This window comes from Colletotrichum siamense (genome assembly GCF_013390195.1).
Source record: "Colletotrichum siamense strain Cg363 chromosome Unknown KSG_Cg363_contig09, whole genome shotgun sequence".
Taxonomy (NCBI): Eukaryota; Fungi; Ascomycota; class Sordariomycetes; order Glomerellales; family Glomerellaceae; genus Colletotrichum; species Colletotrichum siamense.
The window spans coordinates 1,863,577-1,880,055 of NW_023501022.1; the positions used below are offsets into that span (position 1 = coordinate 1,863,577).

General features: G+C 54.0%; 2 protein-coding genes across 2 annotated transcripts; both read right to left on the bottom strand.

Annotated features, from left to right (window-relative positions):
* Positions 1-40: 40 nt before the first annotated feature.
* Positions 41-599, bottom strand: CGCS363_v013207 (uncharacterized protein; the record flags this gene model as incomplete). Its single annotated transcript, XM_036645056.1, has 3 exons — positions 41-131; positions 201-293; positions 364-599. 3 exons carry the CDS (start codon positions 597-599, stop codon positions 41-43), a joined length of 420 nt encoding a protein of 139 aa, XP_036489459.1.
* An 11,596-nt stretch (positions 600-12,195) lies between these two features.
* Positions 12,196-13,606, bottom strand: CGCS363_v013208 (uncharacterized protein; the record flags this gene model as incomplete). Its single annotated transcript, XM_036645057.1, has 2 exons — positions 12,196-12,938; positions 12,988-13,606. 2 exons carry the CDS (start codon positions 13,604-13,606, stop codon positions 12,196-12,198), a joined length of 1,362 nt encoding a protein of 453 aa, XP_036489464.1.
* Positions 13,607-16,479: the final 2,873 nt, after the last annotated feature.

Consider the following 16,479-nt stretch of genomic DNA (forward strand, 5'->3'; position numbering starts at 1 on the left):
AAGCATCAAAACCGGATATTCTTCTGTGAAACCTTAGTCATCACGATTGCTCACTTTGAAAACGGTTGAAAAAGGTGATGCGACCCTCCGCAACGTGGGGAATTTTGATTGTTGATTTCGTCTCGGATCCTCTAGAATGAGCCATTGTCCAATCACTTCAAGAAAGCAGCTGACAATTCTTCTTTCGTCAGTTGACAGACTTTTCGGCCATATTATGGTCCAACGACGCCTCGCCGTCTGCAAGCCACAGGGCGAAAACCCGGAGGCTGACCGGGCTTGCCTCAACCTTCGGTCTATGACTCGATCAAATCTTGTCCGTAATGCACTCCGATAACCTCCGGTGCCGGGTGCCGAAAGTCATACTTGCAGGCTGAAAAAAATAGAGACAAGCAGGCTTCCTTCGCGGATGAGCCGCACTTGTAAACGCCAAACTCCAATGTTGCGCCGGACAAGAAAACGCCGCCGGCAAGATCCCCCCTCAAGGTCTCGTCCTTGAAAAAAAGGCCGGAACTTCTGCCGCGCGTGGAGACCCAACGCTGTCGCAACCAAGTTGAAGAACAATATCCTTCCAAAAACGCCGTTGCCAAACTCAAATCCATGCGCCGCCTATGTCCCATGGGTATATCGCCAGATTCTCCATCCGTCGCTTGTGCAAATCGCTGAAAAGTTGGAAGATGATAGAGTTGTTGTTCTTGTTGTAGTTGGTTATTCTCTCGAGCTTGTTGATTTCATTGGGCGCGGCTCCTGAGATGGCCCTGGTCCTTTGCGCTTCCGCATGCGTGGCCGATGCCTGACGACATTTTGGCATCGAAGAGCCGTCTCGGCCGAGCCCCTGAACCTCAATGCTCCGTAATGTCGAAGACCGTCAGACCCGCCTAGTAAGCGTTGCTTTTCGGCTGACAACGCTCTTTGCATCAGCTCGTCGTTGTCGTCTTCACCGAAACCCTCATCCGTTTCAAGTCGGAGGGACAGTTCAAGATTCTGGCGGTTGTCTGCTTCGATCTTTGGGAGATCCGGGTATGTGGGCACTGATGAGGTAGGTAATGCCGTCGCTGGTGGGCGAATGTCGCATTGCGTTTTATCTGATATCATATTTCTCAGACGAGCCTCCATGGCGCGAGCGTTGTTGGGATTGTTGACGAAACGACTGTGCCATTGCCGCCTTGATCTCTTCCAATCAACAACTGGTTCATGTTCCTTGGCATCGTCCATGGAAATATCCATGTTACAGTCATTGTCCACCTCAAGAGCAACCGCCGACAACTCTGCGATGATGGATGGTGATGATCCTGACAACCGCCGGGTCGGGCGTCGAAGAAATTCGGGAAACAAAGTCTGTCTGCTGAGCTCATGAACGAGGTTGTCGATGGGCTGTGGTGGAGTTTGGTACATGCTATTACAGCTTGGCGAGACGGTTGGAGGAGCTGCAGGTGTCGTTGGTGAGTCTAGGTCCCGCGGTCGTTGTCTCGGGGATAGATGCGTCTTGGCATCCAGGTCATCAGTGACAGGACGAGCCTGCATCCCCATGGTGAAGTGGTCGAACATATTGATAGTTCGACGAGGAAGTTCTCGGGTGTCCCTTGAATGTCCCGGGGAGAGAGAGGGAACAGGAGCTGAAGCTTGCTTCGGGGGCGGGCTGGTGTTATGAAGGCATCCGCAAAGACGCTAAGGCCTGGGCGAGAGGCGCCGTGGCGGCCACAAAAGGCCCAGAGTAAGGACTAGGGCAGGTTGGGATGGTGAGTGCTAGGAGCAGGAATGACGTTTGCTTGGTGTTGAAGCTGAGAAGAGGAACTGGGCGGCGACGAGGTGTCCGCGGGCGAAAGCTTGTGCCATGTGGTTCTTGATTGAACGTCGTTCAGATGGACGGGGAAACGGTGATACTGGGGTTGGTTGGGCCACTGTTTTTGGAAGCTCGAGCTCGTCTGATTTTGGTTGATCAAAATCGAGGGATAGAGGAACCCGCAGCCGGAGGTAGTGAGATGGGAGGTGAATTGGTTTTGTAGGGGGGGGGGGTTCCAATTGAGGGATGGCGAAAGGGCGAGGAGAAGACGGAGGCGGCCAGGCCTTTTGGCGTAGCGTCACGTAGGATGGCAGCTAGTGTAGCTGTTTTAACTGGGCTCGAACAGGATGATGGATCTGGATTTGGACAGAGCCGACGAGAGTCGCAGAAATGCGTGGGTGTTGCGTGGGTGGGCGTAAGTGTACCGGTAATGCAGATAAATGCAGGATGCGGCATGCGGTATGGTATGTATTATGGTGGTAGTGTCCGTATTGGTAGCCAGTATCAGGCCAAGCAGTATCCGTACCGTACAGCCGGCACTACCAGATGGACTAGCGCGGCCAAGTTTCTCTGGAGACGGTGGGCGGCCTTTCGGGATTGGGGGCAGTCGAGAAGAGACAAGGAGGGTGGTTGCACAAAGACCAGACCAGGGCTGGCAGTGCGACTGGGGGAACGGCGCTACTCTGCACTCAGCGCAGCAGCCGCCGCGAGTTGCAAGAGATCCAATGACAGAAGTGCGGTACGGTACGGTACGCTCTGTCTTTGGGGATGGTGTCGTTTGGCGTGTGAATCAAGTTTAAGCGAGGTCTTGTGTGGGATATCGGAACACCATCTTCATACTCTCAGAGACGGCGACAGGAGTTGACTTTGCGTTTCGTCGAGTCCCGACCGTTGGCGAAAGCTAGGCTCGTTGAAGAGGTTGAACCGAGAGAAGGCTAGGGGGTCGAGAAGTTAGAAGGAGGATCGTAATTGCTGGTCGGAATTGGAGCGTCGTCTGTCCCTTGGGCCTTGGCCTTGCTGTCCTGCCGGTAAAACCGGACCGGGTGGAGAGACCGGGATTGCAGGAATGGGACTCGACGCCTGCAGACTCGAATCTCGGTACTTGGTCGAGCTTATTGTTGCGACATTGAATGGGCGATATCCGAAGGAGAGTTGAGAAAAGTGGCCGTGAAAGTGCGGCCGTTGGACGTTGATGGTGAACAGCACAGCCAGAGAATTGATTCAGTTGAACGGGCGTCGACAGTAGGCCAGCTGAATGAAGATCGGGGACGGAGTGGAAGGATGGAAAAGCGTGCGTGCAGACGGATGGATAGGCTGGCTTGGCTGGATGTAGTGGGATGCAGGCGCTGGAGCCGATGTACCCAAAACCGTGGGAAACGGTAGGGCGCCAGTTCCCAGTGCCTTGGGTCTGACGGCCGAGTCAAAACCACCAGAGTGGCAGAGACACTTGGGAGATTGGATGACGGCTAGGGAAGGAACGAGCGCCGAAGAGCCCCCTGCGTTGATTCCACATGTGCAGACAGAACTTACTGCATAGGTAGTAATAGAAGCAAGTCGTGGCTGGCGGGGTTTAGCAACAGCCCGCGGCCTCGACGACGGCCTCCAGTCGGTTGCCGTCGTGTTCTCAGACCTCTCAGTCGTATTGCTGCTCATCATCAACAGACTGAAGCAGCAGTCAAGTCAATCGCGATGGGGGATGTAAACGGAGAGCAGACGGAGGGTCGGTACCTACGCAAAGTACTTGCTGAGCTAAGCTCAATCAAGCAGGCCAGACAGGGCAGTATCCGACCCAGGACCCTGGCTCAGCTGCGTGCTAAACGCAAGCGAATCACGGAGACCCGCTAGACTAGCCGCAGCTCTTTCTCCCGTCCTCCACAAAGGAGCTGCGACAGTGAACTGGCAAAGACCTGGTCCAGTTCCAAGACATCCAGTGTCCTTGCTGTCGGGAATGTGGGGACTCGAACCATGACACGGCCAAATTGCTGGTTGAGATCCATCCGCATGGTACTCTGTACGGCTTAACACTTGCTTACGACATCGATATGCTTTGGGGGGGGGCCGTTTGTCCTCGGTGTCTCGACGGCGACTCTGAAGTAAAGTTCAGAATGTACCTGGTAGCAGGATTTAACGCATCGTGACTTGATCTCAACAAACTCCCGATCCCGGGTTTCTGTCGCGCAGCCAAAACGCCTCGGCACCACTGCTGGACAAGCCCAGAATCTGGATTGCGGTGAATGGCCCAAAACGGTGAACACAAGGCACCTCAAGTGCCGCGGCGACTCCAGCCAATCATGGACGGGCGTTTCGTCGACCTGGCCCATTATCGTAGAGTGGGTACCGATAGCTTAGCTGCCATTCGTCACTTTCATCCCACCGTCCAGCAGCCCCCTGTTCCACCAACCACATCCTCGGTGCTCCACCGTTCGCTAGGACCCTCGATAGCACTCTTCGCAGTTGACGGACTCAGAGACGGTAGCAAGTTCTGTCACACTGTGCTCGATACCTTGTCGTCCTCACCCTACCTACCTTACCTTACCTTACCTTACCTTGGACTATCCCGTCAACGGTGAAGCTCCCTTCTCGCTCCTGCCTCACAACATCTGGTCTCCCTCAAAAGTTCTAACCACTAGCTATCTTGGTGTATTATGCTAATCCCGTGCAGCTAGAGCTAGATCAACTTTATCCTCCTTCACATAACCCCGACTTCACAACCTCGTCCTCGTGAACTATTCGAACCGTTACCTATGCGACGACCAGACGTTTCTTACTCGCGTGCACACACGTCGGCCGCCCCCTCGGCATAGACGACGCTCTCCACAACCATCCCAGCTGTGCTGTCTCGAAATCGTCCAGCCCAAAGAACACCGCAGCATCGCCGTCAACCATCGACTGTGTCGCCATCGCACCGCGTCGGACGGCTACCTCAGGTGTCATGGAGGGGGTTTTCGGCGCTCAGTCGGGTCTCCATCATCGTCTGATCAGGGTGAGACCAAGCAAACAGCCGGACGCTTGGATGCATGGATTCTGAGACCGAGCCAGCTTAGCTCGACCGCTATTCATGTCAAGATCGTCCTGCACGCACACGGCCGCTCTTCGAGAATCGCTAGAACAACAGCTTGTCTCTGAGCCTCTCTCTCTCTGTGTGGCTCTGAGCAAGTATTTGCGTCCGTGTCCATACCCTTCTGTCTGTTGCCAGCTTGCACCAAATCAAGACGAACCCGGACGTGCTCCCGACAGCTGCGATCTGAGACTCGTTGCTTATTCGACCCATCGATGCAATGCACGGAAGCCCGATAGTCACCTGCAGCCTGCAACCTACTGCATGTTCTTCCTTCTCGCCCACACCATCTACCGATGCTCACCCGCAGCTGGACCATCCAGCACGCAGACACGCAGATTACCATGTGGTGGCCGACGCCTCCAAGTCCGCCTCCACGCCCCTCCAGAAGGGAGAAACACGCCATTGTTGAGACGAGGCGGCGGTTCACTTGTCGCACAAAGCTCCATCGGCAAACAAAACACCACATGGTTCAATCAAACAGTTTCCTCAGAGAGTTCCACCGCGCCAACATGCGACGATTACCACTGGAAGTACAGGGAAAACAGTCTTGTTGCACTGAATCAGTCCCAAACATATCCTCAAGCATCACATGCATTGGAACATCTGCGATCTGCCTTTTGTTCGTCCAAGGAAAAGACGTCAAGGCTCGGCAGCTTGACCCAGGATAGCCCTACTATTGTCGGGCTGCGAGGCTGTCTTGATTGATTTCCGCGCTGTGCTTGACTTAGCTGGCTGGCCCAGACAACGTCAGCGCACGTTGTCTTCCGCAAGATATTCAGTCTGACTGGGTGGCTGGTAATACCCGGCCAGCTGGGACGCTTTTGCTGCCACAACACGATCGAAAGGAAAATGCCTGCTCGACCTGGACATGAGGTGGGATTTGACTCGCACCAAAAAGTATCGCAATCCACGCTTCCGGGAAGCGTTTGGGCTAGATGCTCTCTGGATACCCTCCAATCAATGCGCCGTCCTGACATCAGACGAGACACAGGCTCCGGACCTACTTAGGGCCTATGCTGTCGCCGCAAGACTGAGGTGGTGAGTCGTGACGATGGTCGCCAATACTACCAAGAAGCACGCACCGCCAACAGGGCGCAAGAGTAATGTGATGGCCCAAACTACGTCATTGGAGATCGGCACAGAGAAGCAGAAGTGCCCAACCTAGATTGATCATCCAATCGACTTTCCGCGTTTGACTCGTACGCAGCACTCAGTCTTCTGACTTTACGGATATTACTCAGACCTTTGGATGTGGGCCAACACCCCGGACAAGATCACCGAATCCGCTCTCTGCAGTGGGTTTCAGTGGTCGGTGCTGGGCGGCCCAGGCCTTGGAAGAGTGGGTATTTAAAGATGAAGAGCTGGGATCCCAGGGCCCACGTTCCATTCCGAAGGGCCCCTTGTGTCCCGAGCTCGTCCGGACCCTGCGCAAATGATGTCTGTATGCAACCCACTGGAACATCATCACGTCTCTGCACACATTACTCAAGAGACGACGTTGGTCTGCCACCTGCCACCGGATAAGGGCTTCGTCACCTGTCTCAATCAGGGAAGCCGGCACAGTACGGTATGCTTGGCCATCACCATCGAGGACCGGCAGTGGCCTCTCGACCTAGGGATCGAAACCGTTCGCCATCCGCCGGGCCCCTCATCAACTTCAAACCATCACCGCATCTCCAACCACAAGACTTGCGTTAATGGATATCGAAGCTCGCTAACAAAAGTTCGCACATCCAAGGGGAACGGCCGGGAGACCCAGCGCTCCCACCAGGACAATGCTAAGCCTGCCGTGAATCATTGCGGCCACCGGTCTGCCGCCCGCCAAGGCGCGGGCTACCGGTACCTGACTGAATTACAAGTTTTCCCCTGACTTTACTGTCGAATCGCTCGCGCATATGACCTCTGCTGTCAAGTGCAGTCCCGCGGCTACTAAATTCCCATCATTGTCACCGGCTCCTTCGCGGATGAGCCCGATCTGCAAAGTCGGGGCACATTACCTCCGCACTACGCTCCCACAGTCCTCGCAGGAGAGATTGAACGACGCTTGACGCTATAGAGCAAGGAGCGATCGAGCCGCGAGAGCCGTAGACTTGACGCCTCCATCTCTCGTCCGTAACGCCAACGCGCTTGAGGCTCCGGGCCGATACTGTGATGGGTTTGGCTCCGGCTCAAAGGAGCCTAAATACCAGTCACCCGGTCTACGCGGTGTTGAAAATCCAAATACTCGGGACCTGGCTTGCACTAAGTGCCAGGCGAGGCGCGATTTAATCCTGAACGTCCGGTTAACTCTGCTGGGCTACGCCCAAAGTCGACGGGGTTTTGCTCTTGTAGCTACGGTCGAGTTCCCTGGTGACATGAACCTATCGATAGACACCTTTGTTAGGCAAAGGGGCTGTGCCAGACCATGCCTCATGGACGTTGACGCTCTCGTCCGTAACGCAATTCGAATTTTACGGATATCCTCGTCCGTCGCCTTTTTGCATGGAAGGCGTTTCGCGGTCTGGGCTCGTCTGTGACTTCTCACGGCTTGAAGCTTATTTTGAGTTGAGCGGGGAGACCCTCTACCGTCCGAGAAGGTTCAACGCTGTCGAATTCGAACGCTGATCCTACAATCCCATCATCGGCTTCCCATCTAGTAAAGTAGCTGATGTGGGCAATATTACATCAGCCACCAGCTCAGCTCAGCTGTGTCACACATGTAATCGTATCATGATACGAATCCGACATCCTTCTAATGTCCATGATGCTGTGGCATGTTGGGTTGAACTTACCCTGAGCTTCCTCGTCCGTCTCCAGACCTGGCTATCTGGAAACTCCATATTCTGGCCTAAAAGAAGCATCCAGAGCTTACCAACCGTCGTTTGGTGCGCCCGTTGTGCCCAAACGTCGTCTGACATCTCATGAACCGGGCACTACGCGTCAAGTGACGCATTCGTCTGGTGCGTGATTGCTGGACGATCATGAGCTTCGAGCAAAGTCGAAGGCCCACGATCAGAGGTCAAGCTTCAACCAGCCAGCTGGACGCATCAAGCAATCGTTGACGAGCGCCCGTCCTCGCTGACAGCTCATTGTTTCCAGTTTGGAAGTTGTGATGACCACTCCTTGTTGATCCTCAGCTATGCCAACCACTGGGAAGCCATGGACATCGTGAGCCTCCACTTCTGCATGTGATGAATAATCATCAGTCAACGCCTCGAAAAGCCGCCGTGAGGGGTGATGGCAACGCCCAAGCTCGGAACAGGACTCGCAACATCCTCCGAGTCGCGAAGGCGAATTCCGAAAACGAAGACCGTGTGTGACCCGGTTCCCCGCGCTCCACGCCCCGAACCCCGTGCCGTGTCTTAGCATGTGCCCGACCAGCCTCGGCCGGAATCTGGAATTCCCGCTCTCAAGTTCCGATGCCACTCGGGGTTATGATTCTGGAGAGGCTTGGACGAGGCGCTTTGCTCCAGCTCTTCTAGGTCACGGTGTTCAGCCACGCCGATAGCGCTGGGGGACGCCACTCCCTCTTGGGAATTATTCAGGCAACAAGCCTCCCGGATTTGGCGATACGAGAAAATCGGCCACGCGACCTTGTTTCTTTTCTCTCCGAGGCAGTATTTTCTGGGAGGCTAGACATTGAATAGCTCCATGTCGATGTTGGGCGTAGGCAGGAGGCTGTAACACATTGTGCGATTTGGGTGGCTTGGCTGGCTTGCTGGCTGATGATAGATACGTCCAAGTTAGTCAAGTATGCTGAAAGTGATTCGATTTGCTTTGATTGCTTTTCGGAAACTCCCAGAGAGACTATGATTCTGGCAGTCATCGCACTATTCCGTGGAGCGCCCGGAACACGCGGCTGTAAGAGTTCGAGTATGTGCCAGACCGAAGTAACGGATGATATCCCGTCCAGCCACCCGTGGGGGGTGTTCAGGTATCCCCAAACATCTCACAAAGAGACGGAGAACACATCGGCGCCATCGCACCGAGTATCCGAGAGTTGGCGGGATGAATGGGTTTGCAATGAACAAGATTGTATGGTGACTACGTCGCCTTGAGCTGTCATACAGGCATCTTGATACCTTCAGTGATGGGAGGACTTTGACACGAACGACCGAGATGATGAGATGACAGAACATGAGCGAGCAGTAGGAACCATCATACTTGCGAACTTGAAGCCGTGGGTTCGCCACGCCAGGGAATATCTTGCCGCGTGAAAGTAGTCAAGGACAATTATTGGAATGGTAGCTCATCATTCTGCAGATGTAGTTTGCCTTTGGCATGTCCAAATCAAAACCTTCGTCGTAGAGGCATACGGTGCTCCATGCGGAGGTGAGCCATGAACATCTACAATGGCTTCCATGGGTGATGCTGTCTACTGCGTGATCTCAGGATGCTATATTATCGTGTTCCAACTATGTGTGGGCTAATATCTAGTAGTAATCATCTCAATACTAGGAAATTGTATCCAGCCCAGCCTGCTCAAGAAACGTCCTGTCAGCCTTCACCAGAGTGCATATTTACTAAAGCACCAGACGTCTTCTTAGCCTATTCGAAAGTCTTAAACAAAAAAAAAACGCCGTGTAAGAATTGTCTTAAGATGTGCGTTGTGGAAAGGATTCGCGGTTTTCAGCGTGAAGAAGAACACTAATCACTCAACCCTGCTTGCTCCGAGTTGCTCGTCCTCCATTCCAGAAGAAAATGTCCCAGTTCATACTTCGCCTTGTGGGAGTGATGCTTCTAGACAAATGTTAAGGTCGACAAAAACCCTCCGTTTGCCTCGGGAGAGCGCAGTCAACCGTGCTTATACAGGAGATCGCTTAGCCGTCAGGTAATCATGTTACGAGCCGCCCTCAAATGAGGATTGATCATGCCCGGTCCTCCGTCAAACCAGTAGCATTGGTTTGATTCCAACGCTGGATGTACTCATCAGCCGTTACAGGGAGGATGAGAGAAATATATTTGGCTCAAGAGGTGTGCGACGGCGACAAGCACGATCGCATTGTAGTTCCTACGAGATACATCAAATCTTCATACGAACAAGAAAAATTCAAAAGGCGAAAGTGATCAAATGTATTGCCCAATAGAAGTTCTGTTCAAAATTCCCAGCATACGTGTGACTTGCTGAACGACGTCGGAATCAAATTTGTCTCGCGACCGCCCTCCCTTCTTTCTTACACAAAAGTATCAACGGCCAGCAGATGATTCCATTCAATAGGGGGAAACAAAATATGCTCATGCGCTTGGCGCTCGGTGTGCTCCTGTGAAGCTTTCGATTGTAGAAAGCAAGGGTGATACCCTACAAGACCGGCACCCAGCATGTCTGATCGAGGCCCGCTATGAACGCTGACAAGAAACGTAAACGACATATTTGAACAGCTTTGCCGGCGAGGAGCAAAAATGCAAACAAGATACCCCAGGATCTACGTCGACACCACATCGAGCGCGATTTGGGACCAGTGAGTCGATCTACCGCCTCGTAACCACAACTGTCTCATTCTTCTCTCTTTATTCATTAATTCTCTCAAGAAACAGGAGAGATTGGGATAAACGAGCGGGTCATCTGGGGGCCAGAAAGATATAGACCCCTGGAGAGGGTCAGAGACAGGCCTATAGAGATGCGACATGGCTGACACTGACAATTAGCAGACTTTTTGGTATCTAATTCAGTGAGCATGAGTTACTAGAAGTTGTGTATTGCTTCGAATTCTCCTTGAAAATGCACAATAGAGTCTTGTAGAAGATGAGTTATGCCATCCCGTGAAGAGTGTAGAGTGCCGCACAGGTGTAGTAACTGAGGCCTGCATGGTTCAACGTGAGTTATACCGACTCCGCGGATTCGGGGCCCCTGCCATCCACTGTGTAACAAATCTTTTCGATGCCTCTTTCCTGCCAGGATGTTCCTATGTCGAAAGTTTCAAGTCATCTCAAAGCATACCTGCTCCCATTCTCTACCATCGGCATAGCACGGCACCTCCACGACCCCAGACTTAGGGCTTGGAATCTTTGTCTTGCTGGGAAACGGGCCAGAAGATAAGGGCTTGTGCTCTCCTTACTCAAGACATAGCAGATGATAACCGCCAGTGAAACAACTCTGGTCACGTGGAGAACCGCGTAGCCATCTAGGAGGCGTTGATCGGATCGCCTCGGTGGTTGAGCCGTCCCGTATGCAATGTGAGGCTGCTAGAGGGGAAGTGCTTTTGGAGTTCTCCGTCCTTCATATGTATCTCGCTGAATGTACTTCGAATGATCTCGCCGTTGTCAGAAAAGCAGGGACGAAGAGGTCGTTGCCAGAATCTTGTATTTCTTGTATCACAGACAGGCATTTTGAAGTCTTATCGTCTCGGGGGCATCTCGCCGATGGACGGCTAGAGATGCTCCAATATACTGTCGAATCATTTGCTGCCGGGGTGAACGAGTTCGCAGCTGCGAGGTCGATGCTGCCCCTGCTGCTGCGGAATGATTGCCCGCCCCGGGGAAGGCTTCTGCCTTATAGCTCACGGCCTCTTTTGCTCGGCTGAGCTGGCGATGATGAGTGAAGGCAGTACAGAACGGGCGATGGGGACCGCTTCGGGGCGAATGATCTGGTTCCTCCACTGGAGTGGGCCCGCGAAGGCATGCAGAGAAGAGAGCATGTGCTTGATGACGGTGTTTTCCTAAAAAGTGTCTGCAGTCGCTGTAGGCTTCCGAGAGGAATAGCCGGCAGACAACGACCTGTGAGGCTCCCGACGACCTCGTCGTTCGACTGGGAAGCGCGTGCCAGGTCGACGAGCCCGAGGTTTCGTTTGCCAAAGGTTGGCGAGCTATGTAGACCAGGGCAACTAGCTACACGCTCCAACCCAGGTTCTTATCCTTGTATCCAGCGAAGTTGGCGACAGGCTGTTGAAACAGTCATTCTCTGGTGGACATTGCCAAACAGTATGTCGATGAACGACAGCTAGCAAAGCGGATAAGACACAAATAGGCGCAGAAATGGCTATCCCGTACGTATCTGACGCACACAGCAGGCCGACGGCATGTGTCTCCAGGGCTATTCCCCCAAGCCTATGTCCTTTGCTTACTATATACACCCACAAGTTATGCAGGTCAACCAAACGCATACAATCGAAGACTGCCCTCACCCAAGGATTATCGAACCTTCAAGGATGGCAGATGTCCTATCCAAAACTTGCGAGGAACCAAATCGCCAACACAGACCTTATCGAACGTCAATACATGTCTTCGCATATTTCACAAATAAACCAAGGGGCTCGGCGATTAGTATCAATTGATACGGTCTATAAGTGATTCTCTTTTCCTTCTATAAACAAGCCACCGCGTAACGCCCAACATGCTATTCATTCAAGCCGATTACCAGAATACATTAGGTTTAAGTCTACACCAGCAGGAGTGCGCAAGCCATGGCCATGATCAGAACCAGCCCCGACACCGCAGGCCTGCCGGGCGATGCGCCCGTGACCTTGCCGCAGCACTCACGGGTATACGTGACGTTGTTCAACTTCGCCTGGACCTGGAAAACGGAGCCAGGCGGGTCACCGTAGTTGTAGTAGTCGACGTTCAAGATCTTGGGCGGGCGACCCCAGTCTTGCGTGCACTGCGCGCCAGCCAGGCCAAGGGAACCGTTTCCGGTAGCATTGTTGGTCTCGTTGAGCAGGGACACGGCAGGGACGAGGATGGAGGCGCCAAAGATGTTGTACTCGGCGTTGAGGTTGTGGTTCATGAGGTACAGACGGTTCTTGGCGTCTTGATCGGACAGATTTGGCGGGCGCTGGACGGTGCACGGGAATGAGCGGTCCATGGGGTCGAACGGGGTCTCCCACATTTGGGAGAACTCATCCATAAGCCAAGGATACTTCTGCTGATCGGCGACGTAGTCGAGGAACATGACGACGCGCTTGCCGCGGAGAATCATCTCACCAAGCGTTGGCCAGTCGTCGTATGCCATGGGCAGGAACGGGGCCTCGTAGGTGTATCGAGTAATGCCCGAGGCCTCGATGAACGGAACATACAGCTCTGGCTTCGAGTAATTACCGTTGCCGAGTAGAATAGTGACGACATCGTAAGGGTGGGAATCAACCCATTCGCGGACAGTCGTGAGCCAGTCGGTGATTGGGCCAACTGCGGGGTGTTAGATGGGCGTGATGAAGGTACAGCATCGAGAACTTACCATCGAGAATATCGCAGGATGAATGACAGAAGTGCGGCTCTGTGCCGTTAGTGGGCCACTGGATCTGAGCTTGCAAGAAGCGCACTCCATCGTTCAGCTGAGTCGTGACATCGAGAGCTTGGTTGGAAGCAGAGTTGCCTGGGCGAACAAAGGGCGAGTTGTGGCAGCCGACCTCGGTGACATTGCTGTACTTCCTGTCGCAGAATTCGACATAGTTGTTGCAGGGTGTCGTGTTGGTCGCGGTGGGGGCGGTTGAAGAAGTCTCAGAGGCGTTACCGCTGATTGTGGCCGTCATAACAGAGGAGGCGCCCGAGATGATAACGACGGACTGACCATCGGCGTTTGTAGTCGTCTCGGTGACATTTCCAGTAAAGGTGACGGAGCCGGTGACGGTCGTGAGCCTCTCGCCGGTGAGCGTGATTTTGGAGGTGTAGGTTTCGTAAGGTCCGGTCGGGGTTCTAGCCTGGGTTACCGGGACTGTCTTCGTTCCCGACAGGAAGGTGACATCTTTGGTGTTGGTGAGAGTAAAACTGCTGGTGCTGACTGCATCTTGAGCTGTAGCTGGGGTCGCAACGAGCGAGAGCAGGCCCAGGGAGAAGGCGAGTAGACGGCCGGTCATGGTGGGCGACGCAGCCTCTCGCGAGGAATGTTTGCTGGCTTAACGACTGATGGATATGGCGATGTTGAAGTTCAGGTTCGAGATGGGTGTATGTATTCGTGCCCTGATCGCGACAGGACGCAGTGACCAGGTACCCCTCGAAAAGATTTGAGTTGGGCAGAAGACGGGAGGACAGAAGCCAAAACGGATATCGGATAAGCAGGACGACGACGTTGGGACTGACTCGGGAGGTCGATGACGATCCTGGACACCGAGCTACTTGCTAGTACAAAGCAGTAGCCAGAGCGGAGCGTCTTGGAAGCAATCAAGGTAAGGAAAAATAAGGCCGAGAGATTTGCGAAACGAAACAACAAAAAGCCCGGTCGGCCATTCACGCGAGAAGATGCAGGTGCCAATGTACGTTTGGGCGGCGCAACGGTACAGTAGTTAGCAGCAACGAGAACGAGATTCAAAGGTCAAAGGTAAGAGGCGTGCCGCTGTCGACCTCGACCTCCTATGACATAATATTTGTGTACTGGGCCTGGTTTCCCGGGGTGGCCCAGACATTTGGGGTGGCTAGGCGGGGGCCTGTGCTGAGCCCACCTACCTAAGGTACCTTATGTTGTCTGCAATGCGCTGGCGCTGGCGCTGGCGCTGGCGTTGTTGCTCCTGCCCAGTGCTGCCAAGCTCAGCAGAAAAGAGAACCTAAGAGACTGGACGGCGGTACCGCGAAAAGAAACAACCTTTGACTGGCAGCAGCCCCCATCAGGCGGGTCCAGGGGCCCAAAGAGCCCCATTTCCATGGTCCACCTCACCGGAAGCTGCTGCGAGGATCGCTGGGGATTGACCTTGTCCCTGTCGCCCATCTCCGGCACTGCGCTGCATGTCCCGTATCAAGAATAGATGTATCCATAGGCACCGCGAGCAAAAAACAAACAACACAGAGCGACAATCGAACGACGACGACATTGATGGAGGCAACAACGAATCTGCTAGTGCACATTTGCGGCATGTCTGCGGCGAAGGAGGGGCATCCAGGACCCGGGAAGGGGCCGCGGGCGGCGAGACGGCAGCAGGAAACAAGGGACAAACGGGTAACACCATCCCTGATTCCCTGGCGATCAACGGCACAGCTGCCGGCGCGGCGGGGTGTACGCGTGTGCAGCCTGCTACGGGCATACTATGTACGCGATTGTGGTGGCTTCTGGAATACGCCTCTCGCCAGTTGTCGCTCAACGACTGGAAAGGGCATAACTGGGCTGAAGAGTGATGGACAGAGTAAAGTTTTAGGCTTCCATCAACCCGTCAATCCTCATTTCGTTTGTTTGAATCGAGATAAACAGTGTTGGGCAGGGGTTCAAGCTGATCACTCTTCACGGGGAATTAAATGAGTACCACTCTAGATTGGGACCGAGTCTCTGCTGGGATTCGCCCAGAAAAAATAGAGAGGAAAGCACACATGCCACACGCACAAACACGGGATGCACACGGCACGGCCAAGGCAGCGTCGCGCCGGACGGGGACCGTGGACACCGCGGCCCCCCGGCAACTCTTTGAGCAGCATCATTCATCATTGATCAATAGTGAAGCAAAGGAGCGGACACAGCCATCGTGTGCATGCCTGGTTTTGCCGCTCCCTTCCCGGATGGTATTTAGCAGCAGCATGTGCCCGATGCCGTCCAAATCGGAGGGCCAGGAATTTCTGCAGGCGTTCCTTTTTCAGCTGTGAAGGGGTGGCTGTCACCATCAATCATCAGGCCGGCCAGCCGAGAGAAGTGACACGACGGGGCTCTTTGAGGCGGTGCTAGACCAGGGGCACCGGATCTCGTTTACGCAGCATTAGACGATTCCTGCTCTGTATGGCCAAGGGACCCAGAGAAGGACGAGACCGCCTCTCTCTCACACACGTCTGGCTGGAGAAGCGTGTCCGTGGTGTCTTATTCATAACACATCGAGCTCCGTAATAGACAAGGCAACTGCCGCAGAAACGACCCTACGCATATGACCGAAGTGGGCTCCCGCTACGGATACCAGGTGCAAGTTACCAACCTTCCTACCTTACTTGCCTGCAAATGCACCTCTGCTGCATGGCTGCACCACTGCCAAAACACTCGTCCCAGCCCGTGCTGTGATATTTTTCCTTTTTTTGGTCTCTTCTCTGCCGGACGGACGGTTCGTTCCAATTGTCGACTGACTTTCTTGAAAAGCTCCGGCTCTTCCTCCAGTCTGTCCATCGGACGAAAAGAAACCAGGGGCCCACTGCACTTGCATCTGCTTCAAGCCAAGGCACGCTAGCATCCAATTAGCCTGCCGCCAAAGACACTGGTCGACCTCCTAGAGAGAGAGGAAAGGGAAAAAAAAAAAAAAAAAAATTAGAGCGGATAGTCGTTGCTACGACGTCATTTCTCCCTAATCGATACCCTCCTTTAAGCTTCCCCAACAGCGACACGCCTGGCTGCTGCCAACTCACCTCAACACCCGACCGCCGACCCTGCCCAGCTCGCCCTGACCCTTGCCCAGCCCATCCGTATTTACCAAAAGCCAGGGATCCGTCGGTGGGCAAAGGTCTGGCCTGGCCTGGCACTGTTTAGTTTATTCTGTTTTTCCTGGTTTCGATCGACCGGTCTGTCTTGGAAGTTGATGCCCATCATCATCACCATCTTCGACTCGACGCCGCTTCTTCACTCTTCAGCCTGGTGACATCCTGCAGACGCGTCGTCTTCTTCCTTTGCAGGCGAGACATTGCTGCTTGGCATTGGGTGCTGGCAGTCTCGATTCAACTCGACCCAGACACCGGTTCTTTCCTCCCGTCACCCAATCCGGACTCCGTAGAGAAAGACCATCGGAGCCCGCGTCACCTGCACCTCCCACCGCAACCTCAAGTCACAGGTCGA